The sequence below is a fragment of the Macrobrachium rosenbergii genome, chromosome 59 (genome assembly GCF_040412425.1).
Source record: "Macrobrachium rosenbergii isolate ZJJX-2024 chromosome 59, ASM4041242v1, whole genome shotgun sequence".
Classification (NCBI taxonomy): Eukaryota; Metazoa; Arthropoda; class Malacostraca; order Decapoda; family Palaemonidae; genus Macrobrachium; species Macrobrachium rosenbergii.
Window position 1 is genome coordinate 9,768,375 of NC_089799.1, and position 17,881 is coordinate 9,786,255.

At 35.8% G+C, this 17,881-nt stretch overlaps 1 protein-coding gene across 6 annotated transcripts in view; it reads right to left on the reverse strand.

The window, feature by feature from the left end:
• Nucleotides 1-17,881, reverse strand: part of LOC136837365 (uncharacterized) — a 459,192-nt gene that overhangs the window by 26,967 nt on the left and 414,344 nt on the right. For 5 of the 6 annotated variants that reach the window (XM_067102117.1, XM_067102118.1, XM_067102122.1 and 2 more), the window contains one exon: nt 2,589-2,748. In XM_067102117.1, the coding sequence (XP_066958218.1) occupies nt 2,589-2,748 (160 nt within the window). Of the gene's footprint in view, nt 1-2,588; nt 2,749-9,691; nt 9,840-17,881 lie in introns of those variants that run through there. The other variant, XM_067102119.1, reaches the window with a different exon arrangement.

Genomic DNA, 17,881 nt, shown 5'->3' on the forward strand with positions numbered 1-17,881 from the left:
GTGAAGGTTATCATCGTGATTCTCAACCAACATATCTGCAGCTCTGCTCCGATCCCACTATGCAAACGAATTTAATTCTCGCCAAACAAATTGAAAAAGAATAAAATTAAATAAAATTCAGGCTACAATAAATACCGAAATCACTGATTCCCGGTCCTATCTCTCTCTCTTTCTCTCTCTCTCTCTCAACATATTCATTAAAATCTAGAGGGTGTTAATTTAACCGGGTGACACCGACGTGGCAGCATCAAAGGGCTGTACTGGTGACCAGCCGAAATTTTCAGGTCATGTCAATGGGTGTGAAGTAGTTAATTAGGGGAGGATAAGTTTTTTTTTTTCATTCAAGGGTTTTTGGTCGAATACGATTTCAAATAACCCTTGAGGTATATTTGGAATTCCGGAGGAATCTATTTTAATTCTTCAACTCGCTCGCCAAAGAGCTGAGCAGAGGTAGGAATGTATTATAAGGGGGCGGGGGAGGGAATAGGAGCAGAATTCGTTGCACGAAGGATCGAAGTGTCATATCAGGATGCAGCTTGATGGAAATGTTATAGGACACTTCCACCCGCCCCTCCCCCCGCGACAACCCACCCCAACTCCTATCTCAGTAGCCGTCTCCCCAATTCACCTAAGAGTAAGCGAGTAAGTTTTTGAACTTATCGTGCTTCCTCTAGCTTTTGACTGCGGTATCTTTTCTTTTCCTCTGCTTTCGTAGTTTTTGAGAACTACGTCAATGGTTGTAAGCTGCGATAGAGTAGCGTTATTTTCCATTCCGTTCGCTTCAGGTTTAAATAATTTACTTTTTATTTTCGTGGCAAAAGGGATCAAATGTTTGTGGTCCGTCATGGAATTAAAGGATTTTATCTTATCAAAAAGACAAAGTCGGTTGAGTTCTAGTACTTAAATTAGTGACATCTGTCTGAAATCAAATACTCCTTGTAGGGTAAATGTTTTTAGGTTTATTTTTCGTTAAGTAAATAAATCATGGTCAGTAACTCCGAGGTCCTTAAGTAAAGAATGAGCACTATTTTTCTAAAACATAAACCTAAGAAAGACGTTAACTATCACGACAAAATATCTTCCAAAACCTAGTAGTTTTTAGCAATATAGTTTGTGATACTTAACTGTCAGCCACTGAAAAAGCAAGTCATTTTGCAAGATTTTTTTTCATTGTGGATTCTTTTTTTTCTATGGGGTTTTGGCTTTACTTTCCTACATTTTGGATTGTAGCTCCATTGTAGATCTAGTATTGCCCTTTTATTAGTCATTGCGTTATGGCTGAAACTGCTGCCGGCTTGGGAATGAATAAACAGAGCAACACATTATCAGTTCTTTTGCGTAACTTCAAGGTTTCTGCCCTTAAGACAAGAAGAAGCACTGGAAATATTACAGATGTTGCCAGTGAGTTATATTAACCACTTGTGCATCAGCACTTGGAGAATTTATACATATATGCATTATATATATATATATATATATATATATATATATATATATATATATATATGTGTGTGTATATGTGTGTGTATGTGTGTGTGTGTGTGTGTATGCATTCATTAAAAGACACATGGATTTCATATTGGCCCCTTTATCTATTGTTATCTCCTTATCATTAAAATTATCCAATAAAGTCGACTTTATATACACACTCCAAAAAATAAAATATTGCGACAGAAATTGGCATCAGTCATGATGCCGTAATCCCCGAGATAATTTCGTATAGCTTCTTGCCTACACAGACAAAGCTGGACTAATACTCGTAGATATCGAACCGAATAAAAAAAAAAAATTGCAAAAGGTTATCGGCATATTTGCTAAACCCTTCTGCTTCGACATGAGCTGGTTGTTAAGCTGATTTCTTAGCGGCCTCCGCTCCGAGGATTGCCCTTAAGTGAAATGAGTTCTATTCGACAACTCATGAGCTTTCACGGCAGCATTTTACCCTCAGGAAAATGAAATGGAAATGTCATGAATTCTCACTTACTGGACGGCATGCATTTCGGGTTTTCTTTGCCATGCTGAAATGAAACCGCCTAGTACCTTGGTCAGTTCATTAGTTTTTCAGTCAACGACTGATTGATTATTATGGGCTTCAAACGGGTCTCAAATGTATACCGATTGCTTCCAGTTGACTATCTTGGGGTAACTATCAACATTTCAGTGAATACTTCTTAAGGAATAATTTGTGTATATTGACAAAAGTTCAACTGTCAGAGTAAATTTCAGAGGTAACTCGTGAGGACTGATTTGCCTATTACTTATCCATAAAAGTCTGTCTAGATACTACAAAGATAATTTTGTACTTAAACACACTTCTCGATTATTAATTTGGGCTTTCAACAGCAGCTTATAGACAACCTTATACTCAACTGATGTCTCACTAATTTTGATGCAATAATATGTTTGGAAAATTTCTTTAAAACACGTAAACAAAGCAAAAATTAGCAGAAAAAAAAATCATAGAAAAACCTGTTCACAAAGTACAAACAATAAAAACACAAAAAAAAAAAAGTTCCTTGCTGTTATGACTGAAACTGATACACAAGAAATCAATCACTCATTCAGCTCTTCCCATCAGACTGACGTACCTGCACATCTTGTTGAGTTCTGGTTCAGTGGAGGCGAAGGCAAGATTATGATCTTTGTTAATTGCTTGCAGGAGGTCCATGCACTGCTGCAGGTGACTAGGCTCACAGTTCGGTGGTTTCTTGGGCGAACTTTTGCCCCTGGCCGATAATTCCCCGATGCCTGCGAAAGAAGAACGAGAAAAGGAGGAATTAAAGAGGTATTCAAGATCTGATCGTTCTTTCCGCGAAGGGATCACTCGAATTAGAAGGAAGCGAAAAAGGGGAGGAGGAGGAGGAGGAGGAGGAGGAAGAAAACAGAAGGTTCTCCTCTTCCTGTCTTTCACTGGGGCAAATGAATTTTCGGGTGATCTCGTGGCCTATCCGGAAGTCCCCTTTTTCCTATCGTGTGTTAATTAATTCTGAGCATTTACTCTCTCTCTCTCTCTCTCTCTCTCTCTCTCTCTCTCTCTCTCTCTCTCTCATATTAAACTCAAAATAATTTTTTTAACGATTAGAGAAGTTTCGATTAACTGATAAAAAAAACTTTATTAGCTTCACTAGAAAAATAAATAATATAAATAAATAACAGGGAGATAACAACTTTCTTATTATATTGCTGTTTTCTTAGCAAACCGACAAATAATTGTAAAATCCGGCAAAATCGCTCGAGAAGTTAAGAGGTCAATGTGGCTAATGTCATTGCACTTTAAAATTTGGATATAAAAGTGACCCTTATATTCTACATTTACGTTTCTGCCAGAAAAACAATAAACGCTTAATGACTATGCTACGATGGTCTATTCCAACTCTAGTAGCAAAATTCATTTGAATTCTACTGATGTACGTATGTATGAGCAGGAAGAAGCTTATATCCTTCTTCATGGTTGAATGGTTGACCTTAACCACTCTGACATATCGGCTGCGGGTTCGAATCCTCCCATGGGCGTCAGAGTTTCTCTAGTTGTTTCTTCATCTGGGTCTAAGGCTATGTGGCGACGAGAGTAACAAAAAGTATGAAGAAATCGAGAGAATAAGAGGCCACTATATCTGGTAAAAAAGTTGCATGTAGATCACACACACATAATCTATACATGTATATATATACATATATGTACTTGTATATATATATATATATATATATATATATATATATATATATATATATATATATATATATATATATAAAATTATAAAAATATATATGTACATATAAATGTTATATATATATATATATATATATATATATATATATATATATATATATATATATATATATATGTATATGTGTGTGTGTGTGTGTGTGTGTGAGTACGCCAGGTTGCTTGCGCAATACTAAACAAAGAGAAAGAGAGACAGGAGGGAATAAAATGACATTTCACGTATCCATACCAGAGAGCCCTCAGTCTTCCAAATAAAAAATAAATAAAAATAACTTTCTATTAAACGACGAAACTGTAATAAAAGAGGGTTTTCAATACGCATCCAAACGCAATAACGATGAAAGCAAGGACGGACATAACCCCCAAAAGCTGCATACCTCGCCATATTCCATAAATGGTAAAATTAGTCTTTTGATATTCGGGGCCTTCCAGGCCCAAACATATGAGGACATGACATATGTGGTGCACAGGCATTTCACATATGCCTACTCTACATGTCACTACTGTGTTCAGATTCCTTCCATCGTTCAAAATCTCACAAAGCTCTCAAAAGTTCAGCTTCTGGATCGTCTTCGCCACTAATTCTCCTGTAGCGCTCAGTTCTCATCTACAGCACTTTACTCAGTTGTTGGTTTAACGTCTGTAAACACACTGTTACATCTCTGGCCGTTGGTATCATGATGAAACAAATTTTGATATTTTTAAATTTTATCGTTATTCTTTAACTTCAGACTTCTGTCAATATTCTTTTCCTAATTTTATGTCGTCGGTATGTCGTAATTAAAAAAAATGAATAAAGTTTTTTTAGTATTAGAAAGTATTTTCTTCGCGAAACTAATATCGCACCTTTAAATCATTTGCATTTATATTTTCATTACAATATAAGCTATGCTCAATTTTTTTTTTATTTCAGCGAGTTTCTTCAGCACAGTGTGCCCAATATAAAGCGCGTTTCTTTTGCTTGCATACACTGTTGCGAAATCTTATTCTTAATAATTAAGCATTTCTATGCAAACAAATAAAAGCTTTTTAAATATATCCATATAAAAAGAAGCTGAATACCGTCTTTTAAGTATTCTCTTTCACGCAGCAAGAACGGCTTAAAGGCTTAATGTCAAGTCAAAAGTGAAATCTCATTTCCTACAAAGCCAATGAAAGTCAAAGGGTATTTGAGTATTTATATAATATGAACTCTCGGTATTCTTCGGTATTAGCAAAGGGTTTCGCTGTTTCGGAACACGTTCGTGAATCGGCTTCAATATTTTCGAACTACCAAGCAAAGCCGTTGAGGATATTAGGCCGCGAATGCATTGATTTCACAATCACCCCGACTTTTAAATAAAGCGCTTATTGATACGTTAAGAGCAATGCCGGAAAACTTTCACGCCATAATAGCGTATGATTGGGGATGTTAAGAAAATACCATATCCGATAAAAAAGAAATAATTATCAGCTGCATGCACGTATCCACACACACACATACACATATACTATATATATATATATATATATATATATATATATATATATATATATATATATATATATATATATATACCAACGTATATATACCAACGTGTTACGTCGCACAAGCAATTCGTTGCTATTATTATCATTATTATTACGGCAGCCATAAAAACCTTCATGAAACGAAACTAAAGTTAAACGGGTCAATTAACTTAGAGCAAAGGAGAAAGCCTGCAGAAGGAGGAACGCGCATCCCCAAACTCCAATTAACGAGGAGGAAGAAGTAGTGACGTGGATTTGCGTGCGTCCGCGGGCCACGCACGAGATGCAAATCTCTTTGGACGACGCAAAACTCGTTTTGAATTTTATTTGATTCATGTAATTGCCAGCTAGCCAGCCCGAGCGAGAGTCCAAACGAGCAAAACGGTATATCTGCATCAAAGCAGAAGAGAGCTGAATGCGGCCGAAATGCCGCGAGGGAATGCTTTAATAAAACCCATTGACAGTCTTTGGGAGGAGGAGGAGGAGGAGGAGGACGAGTTCCCTCCCATCTTCTTCCCTCAACCTGAAGGGAATTCCTCTGTCCAGATACTCGTGAAATCTTGCGAAAATGCCAGGCAATTTCAGCGCCATGAAAAATGATATACGGGGCATGAAAAACCATGCGTGATATTTCACCTCCGCCTCAATAACAACTATAACAATACAAGCTTCATGTGACCCTTTGTTTTATCTATCCATCTATCTGTCTGGCGTATCACTGCAGCTGATTGCTAAAAAAACGAGTCACTGGTTTATAGCTTTCTATTCAAATGATTTACCGGTCATTCCTTCTTTAAATAAGGATACTGGCATCTCATTTATACGTGCAGTAAAGTAAACTATATCCTTATCATTTGATGGGAAACTCTCTTTCAAAGCATTATTGTCGACAATTATACCAATTTCAGCTAATTTAATACTGTACATGAGCTTTTCTATTTCCATATAAAAACATATGAAGCTGAATTGGGTATTATTTTAAATAATATTTATGATGATGATTATTATTATTATTGTTATTATTACCGAGTTGTCTTTAAATATGTTTTTCTTTACCCCGTACTCTTTATCACATACTTTTCATGTTTTCATTTTTAAGTAAACAATATTTTATACAAAATTCTCTTTCCCCAACTTCCTAGCTTTTAGTTATCCCCTTCCCTCCTCCTCCTCCTCCTCATCCAAGTTCCAAAACCAATTCCCTTTCTTTCCCCCGCCCCCCTTCTCCTTCTCTTCTTCCCTCTCTCTCCCCTGCTCTTCGCTCCCTCCTTCGTTGTCCCCAGACATAATACCTCTGGCGCGAATTGAGGCAGGTACGTTAAACACTGTCCTGTGATCCGCTAATGAAAAGATCAAGTTACATGGCAAACCCAATTTTGATAGGAAAGTTAGGCCCGCTCCCGACAAATTAGCTTCCATTTTATCGCGTTACCTTTGGCCAAATGGAAGCACAGTGCCTCTAGACTGAAGCTTTGTTGCTTAACTGTAGAAATTATGGGGCCCATTTGCCAAGATGAGGTAACCAGAGGTGGAGGCGAGGCCAGGAGGTAAAAATTAAATGTTAAGATAGGATAAAAAAAACCGCTAAAGTTGCTACAATATAGGGATATTTTATAATATAAGGATGTTTTATTGAGGTTCTTTGTCCCTCGACAATCTCTGTCTGTCTGTCTGTCTGTCTGTCTGTCTGTCTGTCTGTCTGTCTGTCTGTCTGTCTGTCTGTCTGTCTGTCTGTCTGTCTGTCTGTCTGTCTGTCTGTCTGTCCATGCAAACGTACGTTCATACACTTGCGTATTAAAATAAGTAAGGTTTCATTCGTCAGATATGCTTTCCTTTTTCGCCAATAAATTTTTAAATGTGAGTACCAAGTGGTTTTCAAAAGAGTTCAAAACTTCGAGGATCCTTTTCCTTAATAAAATCTTTCTTTGATCTAAGAAAACTGTAATGTTTAAAACTGAAATATCGTCGAAACCAACAGACTCAATTTACTGGAGAAAAGACGTCATCTGGTAATGAATGTAACTACGAATTTGAGTACAGACAAGGATTCATATATCTAACGATATTTTCTTCAAAGCGTCATCAGAATTTCTTTAAATGAATATTATACAATAATAATAATATAGTTATTACAACAAACAATCATGGAACTCCACCTGACCATATAAGTTCCTCAAAGAGAGAGAGAGAGAGAGAGAGAGAGAGAGAATAGAGAGAGAGAGAGAGAGAGAGAGAGAGAGTCCGACCAGCCTTATACACACAGTAGCAATTCAACTCGGAGAAGACTTTTAGCATGCTCACATAAGGCTAATTCTAGCAAGGGGCTGCTTCGTCTTCTTCAGCTCCCCCATTTGACTCGGAAAAACTTTGGCGTGTGTCTCAATTAAAGCGTTTCAGCTGCATTTGTCTCGAAGAAAGTTTCCTTTTTTTAAGAGGGTCTCTGACATCATGAATCAACAAGAGGGTTCCTCTCTCTCTCTCTCTCTTTGTGTGTGTGTGCGTGTGTGTAATCCTACATACAAGCTCTCATGTAGCTTGGTTTCCATTTCTGTTTATTTATCTGTTTAGGCTCTTTATTCAGATATTCCGTCCTTATCTCTGCTGAAAGTTTCATTTCTCTTAAAGTGTTGCATGTTTGATTTTACGTGTTATTTCGGCTGGGAGCTCTTATATTTCATATAAACCTAACGTGGATTTTCAAAGATCACAGACACCATCCAGGAAAACTGTAGTTTAGTGCTTGAACACATCTTGAACACAGTCGCCCAGAAAACACACAACACACACACACACACACACACACACACATATATATACATATATACCCACACATATATATATATATATATATATTATATATATATATATAAATATATATATATATATATATACATATTATATATATTGTCTAGATTAGATAGTTGTAAGTCAATGGGACTGAGAGACGAAGATTTACCCCAAATTGAAATGAGAATACTTTCATAATTAAAACACATTCCTACTGAGTGACTGTTACACCAACGAAAACGCCTTAAGTGATGCAGAATAAACTAACACGACTTACTCTGGAAGAAGTTTCCATAACTAATGAACAACCGTAGATACATAAACATAAAACCAAGTTATGCTTCCGATTTTTATAAACCGCAATCTATTGAGCCCCCAAGGTAGTTGCTAACTCCTTTTAAGAATGTAGAGTTTGCCATTAGTTTGAATTTTTCATTACATGACGAATTATGAGATTCAAGTCTTATGGCCTTCGTTGTGAACGTAACGGGAAAAAGTACACTTCAGAGTTGCTCCTCTTCATTCCGGGGTAAGTCTCTTCTCCCACTCGAGATCGTAAGTTTGAATACGCTTACAAGACCCCTTTGCCTCTCTTAAGAGTCCCACTTCAAAACTAATCACTTCACTTCACTGTGATCCGAAGGCTTCTCAATGACGGAGCGCCCCCTTCAGTGTGAACCATTTTCTGTGAACGTAAAAAATCGATCCGTTTTCTATGAAATGTATACTTCGATTAGTCATTTTTTCCTCTGCTTTGGATAAACAAAAATGGCTTCAGAATTGCTAACCGTCTCTCTTCTTCCATACTAGGGGATCCAATATCATGAATGACTGGAGTAATTAAAAATAACAATGTACGAACACGCCAGGCAGAATAATAATTTCGCAGACGCTTTTCCACAGTTTAAATCTTTTTGAGAGATAATGCTCGACGAATATTAGCAAACACAAACATCCTGTTGTCAACGTTTAACGGTGGTTTATGGAACAATATGTAGTCTTTATAAGGAAAAATTACGTGCAAAACTGTCAATATGATTATTCATTACAACCATCGTTCACGATAACAAATGGGGTTGGGTAAAAATTTTTCAGACGCCCGTAGCGTTTTTATGAATTGGAAATCATGTAGTTTCTACATTATTTGATAACAAGGAGTAAAGTCGTCTTAAAATCGAGTCATTACCTTACAATGATCAGGTGAAAGCTTTTTGTTTTTACATAAAGATGAAAAAATGGGAGAATCATATTAGAAGTTGTACTTCTGACAACGTCGAATACAATTCAAAATGTAAAAGTCCACATGGATATTTTTAATCAAATTAAGGCTTCAGTGTTATAATGCTACTGGGATACTTTACAGGCTACCCAGAAAGAAAAGCCCGTGATGGCATGTAGCCAGCTTAATCTAGACGTCGTCGTCAAAGGAATAAATATTCTTTATTTAAAAGCTCTTTGTTTTCAAGGAGGAAAAATAATTTTGGCGAAATTCGGCACCTGTGACGGTCTTGAACTGCAATCATACGAACACAACGTCATTCATGAATATCGAATAATCAATTAGGAATCACCACGTGTAATATAAATATTATCGATGCATGAATAGCAAGAGCCCGTGCTGGCACAGGCCGATCAGTAGACAAGGGAAACTTCAAAACGAAAACTTACCTCGTTTTCGAACAGCAAGAGAAAACGGCATTTCGAAGACGTCACAAAATACACCGTTATGTTAATATATCATCACTTTTAATCACTTTAAACTCAATTTTACCTCTGCCCCAATCTGTCACTCTGAAGACCAGAAATGAACTAAAAAGCCCCAGAGTAATGATACCGTACTGGTTCTACTGGCCGGAACCATCGGTCGTTCAAACAACACGCAGCAGTTAAGGCACTTTTACTTCCCATTTTTCTTAACAGAATCTTAGAACTCTGAGACGGTCGATAAGTAATAAGTCAAGCAGATCCATTACTTCTTCGCATAGGATGATCTTTATGAATATATGTCATCTCTCCTTTCCTACTAAACGAGGATGTGGCAAATGACGTAACAACACTATTCGCCAAGTAAATACTGGCGAATCGAATAGCCCCGATTATAGACAATTTCTTTTTTTTTTTTTGCAGATTTTGTGAAATATGGTTAACATACTTGCGATGTAAGCCTTTCCATCACTTATCGCGCTCAACTGCTGTTTATAAACGTGTAATCAGAAACTGACGTCACTGTTTCATTGCTGTTAGTTTTTCCTCACTTTCTATTACTTTTTCCCCCTGAGAATACTAAGTAATTTCAGTAAACTAAATAATTTCTCGACTACGATAAATGTTACACTGAGGAATCTCCCTCGATAAGCTTCACTTATACTGTATTATACTGATTCAGGGTATAAAGCTTCTTAAGGGAACAATAATTACTTTTACCAAAAAACAATCCTTTTCTGGAATATTCTCAAAGTCTTACTAGTTGGACTGCTTTACGAGTTTCAAAATTTTTGATGACACTCTCACCATTACCAAGAAATCCTTTGGTGCTCTTTTTACAAAGGTTAAGAAATCATGGGTCTCAGACAGCGACATGGGTCGTGAATAAAGAAAGAAGAAAACTAGTGAAGAAAAGTTTCTGTCAAGACGTAGAAAACACCTATGAAAGTTAACAGAGAGAGAAAAGAAATAATGTGTGAGTGATCTAGGATTCAAAAACTCGGTTTGATTTCACAAAAAGAAGGAACAAATAATTTTTCAAGAAATGCAAATGGAAGATCAAACGCTGCGTCCGATGTTGTTCGAGTAGAATCGCAAGCGAGATAAAAAATGAGATTTGTTTTAAAGGACAAGGGGTCCGCATTAAAAAAAAAATGATAAGTTAACTTTTGCAAGGAATTTTGCTGACGATGATGACTGTTCGGGTTCTTGTTGCTGTTGATAATAATAATAATAATAATAATAATAATATAATAATAATAATAAATAATAATAATAATAATAATAAAATATTATCATTATTACTGAAAAAGCGCTACATCCCAGTGACTGGGAGAACTTCTCTAAAATTTTATGACCAAGGAAAAGGCGGCAAGTGAGGCTAGCAGCCTCACTTCTAGAAGGAAATTCATATAGTGAAACACTACCGCTTTCAGGAGCAGCTCCCCCTTGAAAGCAAAAATGGTTGTAGGATATCACAGGAAATAAAAACGTTAGCAAAACAGAAATATAAACTGCCGATGAATAAATTACATCTAATCTATAATCACGTCATCATTGCAGGTATTGCCGCTCGTTTCTTTTTCCGTGACTGATTGGTTATTTGTCTATTTTTTGAGCGTCGCGGCCTCTTTATCAGACGAGTTTATTTGACGCCGTTGCGGTATATATATACGTGTATATACGGTCGGACTCAACAAATTCAATTTACTCTACAATTTGCAGCCTTTGGCTCACGCCTCAGGGATCTCCCTGATTGGTAGTTATGCCATGGTAATCCTGGAATCTCGATGGATTAAAACGTAAATGTCGCTATGAATTTAAAATCAAACTTTAGCCGGAATGGGCGTGACAAGCCCCTTGCCCCACTCAAAAGTGCAGTAGATCTAGGCGGATCTCTCTCTACAGTACTGATGTTAGGAAAATCATTACAAAGGGAGAATTATTCCACTTCACAAGCACTTATGTACCTTCTAGCCCGAGAAGAAAAAACCCCAGAAGACGCTTGCCTCTCCCATTCTCGGCTAGATTTTTTGCGGGGTGAGTTTGCTAGCCCCACGCCCTGTTTCAAATTAGGTCACTCATAGCCCAGATGCCTAATTCAATGCTTAGGTCAATAACTACACTATGGATTTTGTTTAACTCCCATGTGATAGATCTCTGGTCTCCTCGTGGTGATGTAAGGTTGGATCTACTGAGAGAGAGAGAGAGAGAGAGAGAGAGAGAGAGAGAGAGAGCTGACATAGAGAGAACAACAACAATGTTAAAAAATATAATGATCCGCAAAAGATGAAAGAAACAACGTGCCGGTTGGATTTGTACATGAATTGATAACACACACACACACACACACACACACACACACACACACACACACACATACATATATATATATATATATATATATATATATATATATATATATATATATATATATATATATGAGGTATATATATATATATATATATATAGTGTAGAGTGTCTACTCGATGAATATCATTCAGCTCGTGTATGAGTGTATGACACATACTCCACTCGATACGTCCAATTCGTGGCAGAATTTTTTTTACAGAAGCTTGAGCCTAGTTTTTTTTTTAATGTATGCGTTTCATTCTGAGGGAAATTATATTGAAATCGTCTTAATCATGATTTTAAAATTCTTTTAAATCGTTATGAAGTCGTCGACAAAGTGAATATAAAATCGTCTCTAAAATGAATGTGAAATTGCCTCCATAACCAACGCTAAATCGTTTCCAAAATGGTTTTGAAAGTATCCAAAATTTACTGCAAAATTGTCTCCAAAAGGACAAAAATTTCCAAAATGATCACTTATTTGAGTGAAAAAAAAAAAACTTAGAAATCATTTGTAATTTCGTGACGACTTTATTTTTCAACCTGTTTTCCCCCAGAAATGATTGTACACTACAGTGAATATCTTGTTCTCTTCTTGATTTTCTCCTCTTGATTTTCTGTTCATTTCATAAACAAGAAAGTATGACAGAAATACGCGATCACTTACGTATCACATAACCGTGTCCGACGTTTGGAGAGTCAGTTGTTCTGCCAGAGTTTTATTTCGAGCCCATCGCTCATTTTGGTGTTAATAAAAAAAGCCAATCTTCCACTTTTCATTATATTGCGCCGAGTTGGTAAGTTTTAATATATATATATATATATATATATAGGCCATATATATATATATATATATATATATATATATATATATATATATATATATATAATTATACATCAGCCATATATGTGTGCTAAAAGGTTAATGCAAATTTATCAAAGACTGAGTCAATCTGAGTGAAAGGTCGCGTCTGGTATACATGAATATGGATGAGGCTTTACTGGAAAGGTATGGACAGATATGCGAGTCAGAAGGTCGATTGAAGAATTGTGTGCGAAAGTGAAACTAAATAACTACCTACACAAAAACGTAGAATATTATGTAACTAAGGAGACTAAATAATTACACACCCGAGACCCAGATAAACGAATAAGGATCTGATATAAAACTGGACAAATAAATGGAAATGTTGCGTGGTACATATGTGACCTGATACAAAAAATGGGGGAAAAAAAGAAAGGAAATATCCTAACATATAGGAATTGCAATTGAGGTTAATTCTCAGTAGCTGAAACATGTTTCCTACAAAAATGAAAACCGGGTGAAGCTCGCATGACGTTCTGGACATATGAGAAAGAAGCTTGATTATGAATCACTTGAAAGCCAATTTCGAAAACGGTATTATGATACTGAACTTTAGCCTCCATAAAAACAATCTGTTGTATTTTCGTCTTTCTTATTACTTCAGTATTTTTCTTTTGCAGTATACGTTCTTCTCAGTGTTTTCATCCTTATTGCAGTAGCGTATTCTGTAAAGAACGATTAAATAAGGAAGCATAAGAATAGAATCTTAAAAAGAGAGAAGTGGAAAAAAAGAAAAATTATACAGTGACCGACCGAGTAAGAATAGAGAGAGGGAGAGAAAAGAATAAAGAGAGAGAGAGAGAGAAGAGAAGAGAGAGAGAGAGAGAGAGAGAGAGAGAGAGAGAAACAATTAAGCCTTGGTTATTATGCATTACCGAGGCTAGACATAGCAAACAAGCTAAAGGCGGAAACTGTCTTTTTGAACTCAAAACAGTTGCCGAGTGTATCGCACCCAGACCATAAAAACCGATCATAAAATCTTGAACCTGTGCCCTCGCGACTGAGCTAACCAAGTATAATCTAGACCTCGTCAGAGAGTCAACGTTCCAGCCATATCTATAATCCTGCCTTCAATAGGAGGCGTTTACAATTTCCGTGAAAAGGCTGGGCAAGAGAAGTAGTTCACCATTTCTCCAACCAGACATTCTAGGAGGAGCCATTAACTACTCCTCCTGAAGTCATTTTCCAATCAAATCTTCTAAGGAGAGATTTTGACAGCACCACAACTGTCCTTCTAATCAAGCTGTTCGAGGGAGGTCCAACAGATAATATCTTCCAATGAGGTAACTTCAAGGGAGAGATGGAAGATATTAAGAGAAAGCAGGGGTTCAGAGAAGAAAAAAGCTGAGAAGGAGGATTGAGTCGCTAGTCACCAATATGCAGAAGACAGTACTCCCCAGCTTCTGTGGTCCCAACCAGACTCTGACTGCGGGCAACTTAACCAAGATTCTGAGGGCTACTTGAAGGCATGCAGACCTGGGGGTGAACAACCAGACAGAAACTGAACTGACTAGCAAAGAGTGGTTTCAAGAGGAGTAAGACTGGGACTGTAATTGTACTTGTGTATGTAATTAAATTTCAGTCATTAAAGTAAGCTACCCATCCGTCTCCGGTTACGGCAGGTTTCTTACTAATGAAAATGTTACATATAATATATATTGTTCTAACTAACAGCACTCGTGAGAGGTGCTGACTTCGAGAAAAGACGCTGTGGTTGAATTGTTTTGCCGACAAGAAGAAAGAAACCAGTAAGGAGGGAACAATAATAAGTCACACGAGTTATGAAAAAGAACAACTTGAAAAATACGACATAAAACATTACAAACGGTAGCATCGGTGGGATCAAGAAGGCGAGACGGAAAAAACGAACATTAAAGAAATATCAGTGCAATTATTTAAGATTTTTGGCGAAACGAAATCTACAAAACGAACTTAGATTTTACGACGACGAAACAAAACCTATATGAAGAAATAAAAAATACCCAGCGAATAATGCGTAAAACAAGAACGTGAATATAAACTTTAATAGTGCGTCCCGAAGCCAAAAACATTTTTGAACTGTTACATCGGTCGAGCAAGACGCCGACAGCGTGTGTTTAACAAACTACCACGAGTGATTGAAGAAAAACAATGTAAGTGTTTTTCAACAAACTCCAAAGAGGAAAACAACAGAAAAACAACGCAGACGTAGTGATCCGACTAGCGAAACATTCACCGCCGAATGAAACAACATTTAGCGATATCACAATATCAACAACACAACTCACTTTAAGGAATTTAAAATTTTTCTCTTAATAAACTAAGTAAAGATTATTTAACCTCTTTGCTTTATCAAAGTGAAAATTAAGAAACTCTTGAATAAAATTTTTTTTGCATAAATACAATTATTACTCTCTATGATAAATTATTTGTTTAGTAATAATTTAGATAGGAATTCTTATTTTTTCTCATTCGGTTTGTGATAAATATTTGGTAGTTTATATGTAAAATTGTGTGCTCATTATGATGAATTTTTTTCTTTTCTTGATGATATGATGCCCAATTTCACATAAGAATTTATTTGAATAAGTATTGAAAAGGTTTTTGAATTGTGCACTTGAACTCAAATTAGAGAATTTATTTGTTTTTTATTTTTTTGTAGTCTCTTTTTTTTTATAGTTACTGACATAAATTAACATTTTATATATATATATATAATATATATATATAATATTTATATATTTATATATATATATATATATATAAATAATGTGAAATTTGAATAATTTTTGTTATGTGAATGCAACGAGTCTTTGATGAATTACTGAACACCGTTAGAATTCACATTACAATTTAAGACAGTCGACACTTAGACGAAGTCGAATTTCAAGACTAGTTTCACTCGCTGTAGTGCAAAGAAATACTAACACAACACAAATAACCAGAACCAAAATAGTGTTAATCATTCTAATAATACTAACAATAACAATAATAGTAACAATACTAATAATACTCACAATACCAATATACAGTTTTTTAATATGAACCAGGCTTGCTGTCATAACAACAACCACACGCTTCTGTGGACAGGTGGATGATTCCAATCCTGACAAAAGCAGACTCAAACCTTATACAGTAAATCATTGGCTCTCAGATGCAGATAGTCGCATAATTTCAGGGGAATAACAGATGAAAAGAGCTAAAATAAATGAAGCCTGTTGCTCGTCAGTTCAGAACATGGAGACGCACATAAAACTTTGAATTCCACAAGTTTTAGCAAACTTAATAACTATGTAGAATTCAAAGAAACTTGTTTATCACTTTGGGAACCAGTAAATAAGACTGACGGTTTATATAACCCAACCAGATTTCTTAACCCAATAATATGAAACAATAGCAAATCTTTACTCAAGTGTTGAGAATGCAATAGAGAAAATAAGCTGAAGATTTAGAGAAGACATCACCATAGGAGACAAGGCACAGTTTGGGGATAATGACAGAAATTAGTTAATCTAAAATGTTTGAAATTACTTGTCATTTGGAACCATATATAATATTCTTGAAAAGATGAAAAGAAAAGCTTTCAGAAAAATAAAACTTGATCGACAACAAAAAAGCCTTCAAACATTCAAAACCATGAGAAAGAAATAAAAGGAAAGAGATAAATCTCCAAGAATTTGGGAACAACAGAATACAAAAATGAAAGAGGAAAGTCAGAAATAATAATCCCACCTTTAAAACTGAATAATAAGAACTATGATAATTCCAGACAAATGAGGAATAGACCAACTACCTTTCAAGAAATATGCCCAAAATACTAAAAAGAAAATGGAATCCAGATCAAAGGGGAAGAAACAATCTAAACAAAGAGTGGTCCTCCCAAACCTTATAGATATGGTCAAAACTCAAACACACAAACACTTCAACCCAAGTGAACTATTCTGCTCAAGGGCGAGACCAAAGACAGCCTGTGAAAACTGCAGGTTATACAAATCATTTTACAAATGAGTGCAGAAAACCTAGAATCTGCACGATTTGCAAGAAAGGTAGGACATTTAACAAAGAATTGCTGGTTTAAAACACAAGAAAACAATAAAGAAATGGTTGAATTAAGTAGTAATCGCTCAACATCAAATAAGTCTTCAAATCAATGACAATTCATCCCTACACAGAATACAGAAGAAAGTCCCTTCAAGAAGATAATATAAAGAGAAGAATTAGCAAAAAGGAAGAAAGGTTCATCCGCACTTTCCTAGTTGCAGAGTAAAAGTTGTATTTTCCATGGATGAAGAAGAAATAACCACAAAGGATTTACCTATCATTAAAATTCCAATAAAGGATAAATATGTACTGTCCTCATGGATTCAGTTAGCACTGTAAGCATAATAGATAAACACATTATTAACAAGATTACTTAGGCGTTGAAGAAACGCTAATTCAGGGTCAAAGCAAGATAATAAAAGGAGTATGGGTAAAACAGATAAAAGTTTAGGAAATGTGAACTTAGAAATAGACATTTCGTCACATAAAACTGTTGAAAGTTTTATAGTTCTAGAAGACAGATTTTTCCGCACAGGTGTTGTTCTGTTAAATTAATGAAGAAATGTGGAATTATCCTGGATTGCAAAGAAGGAAGAATTAACCTTACACAAGATAATAAAAGAGCGTATGCTTTACGCTTCAAAGAAGAAAGTTTCACCCAATTCGATCAATTTGTCGGAAACGACTTCAACAGCGAGAAAGACATACAGAAAATAACCTATCATCAAGAGAACAATCAGCTAAAATGAATGGTAACGGAAAGGAGGAATTTCCCACATTACAGACTAGAAATTTAAGATGTGCACATCCAGAAATTATACCCTCCAACAAAAGAAGTGACCCAGAAATAAATAAAGGTGATCACCAGTGATTCTGAATATGACGAAAAGCAAGCGCATTTATGAAATAATTAGAGA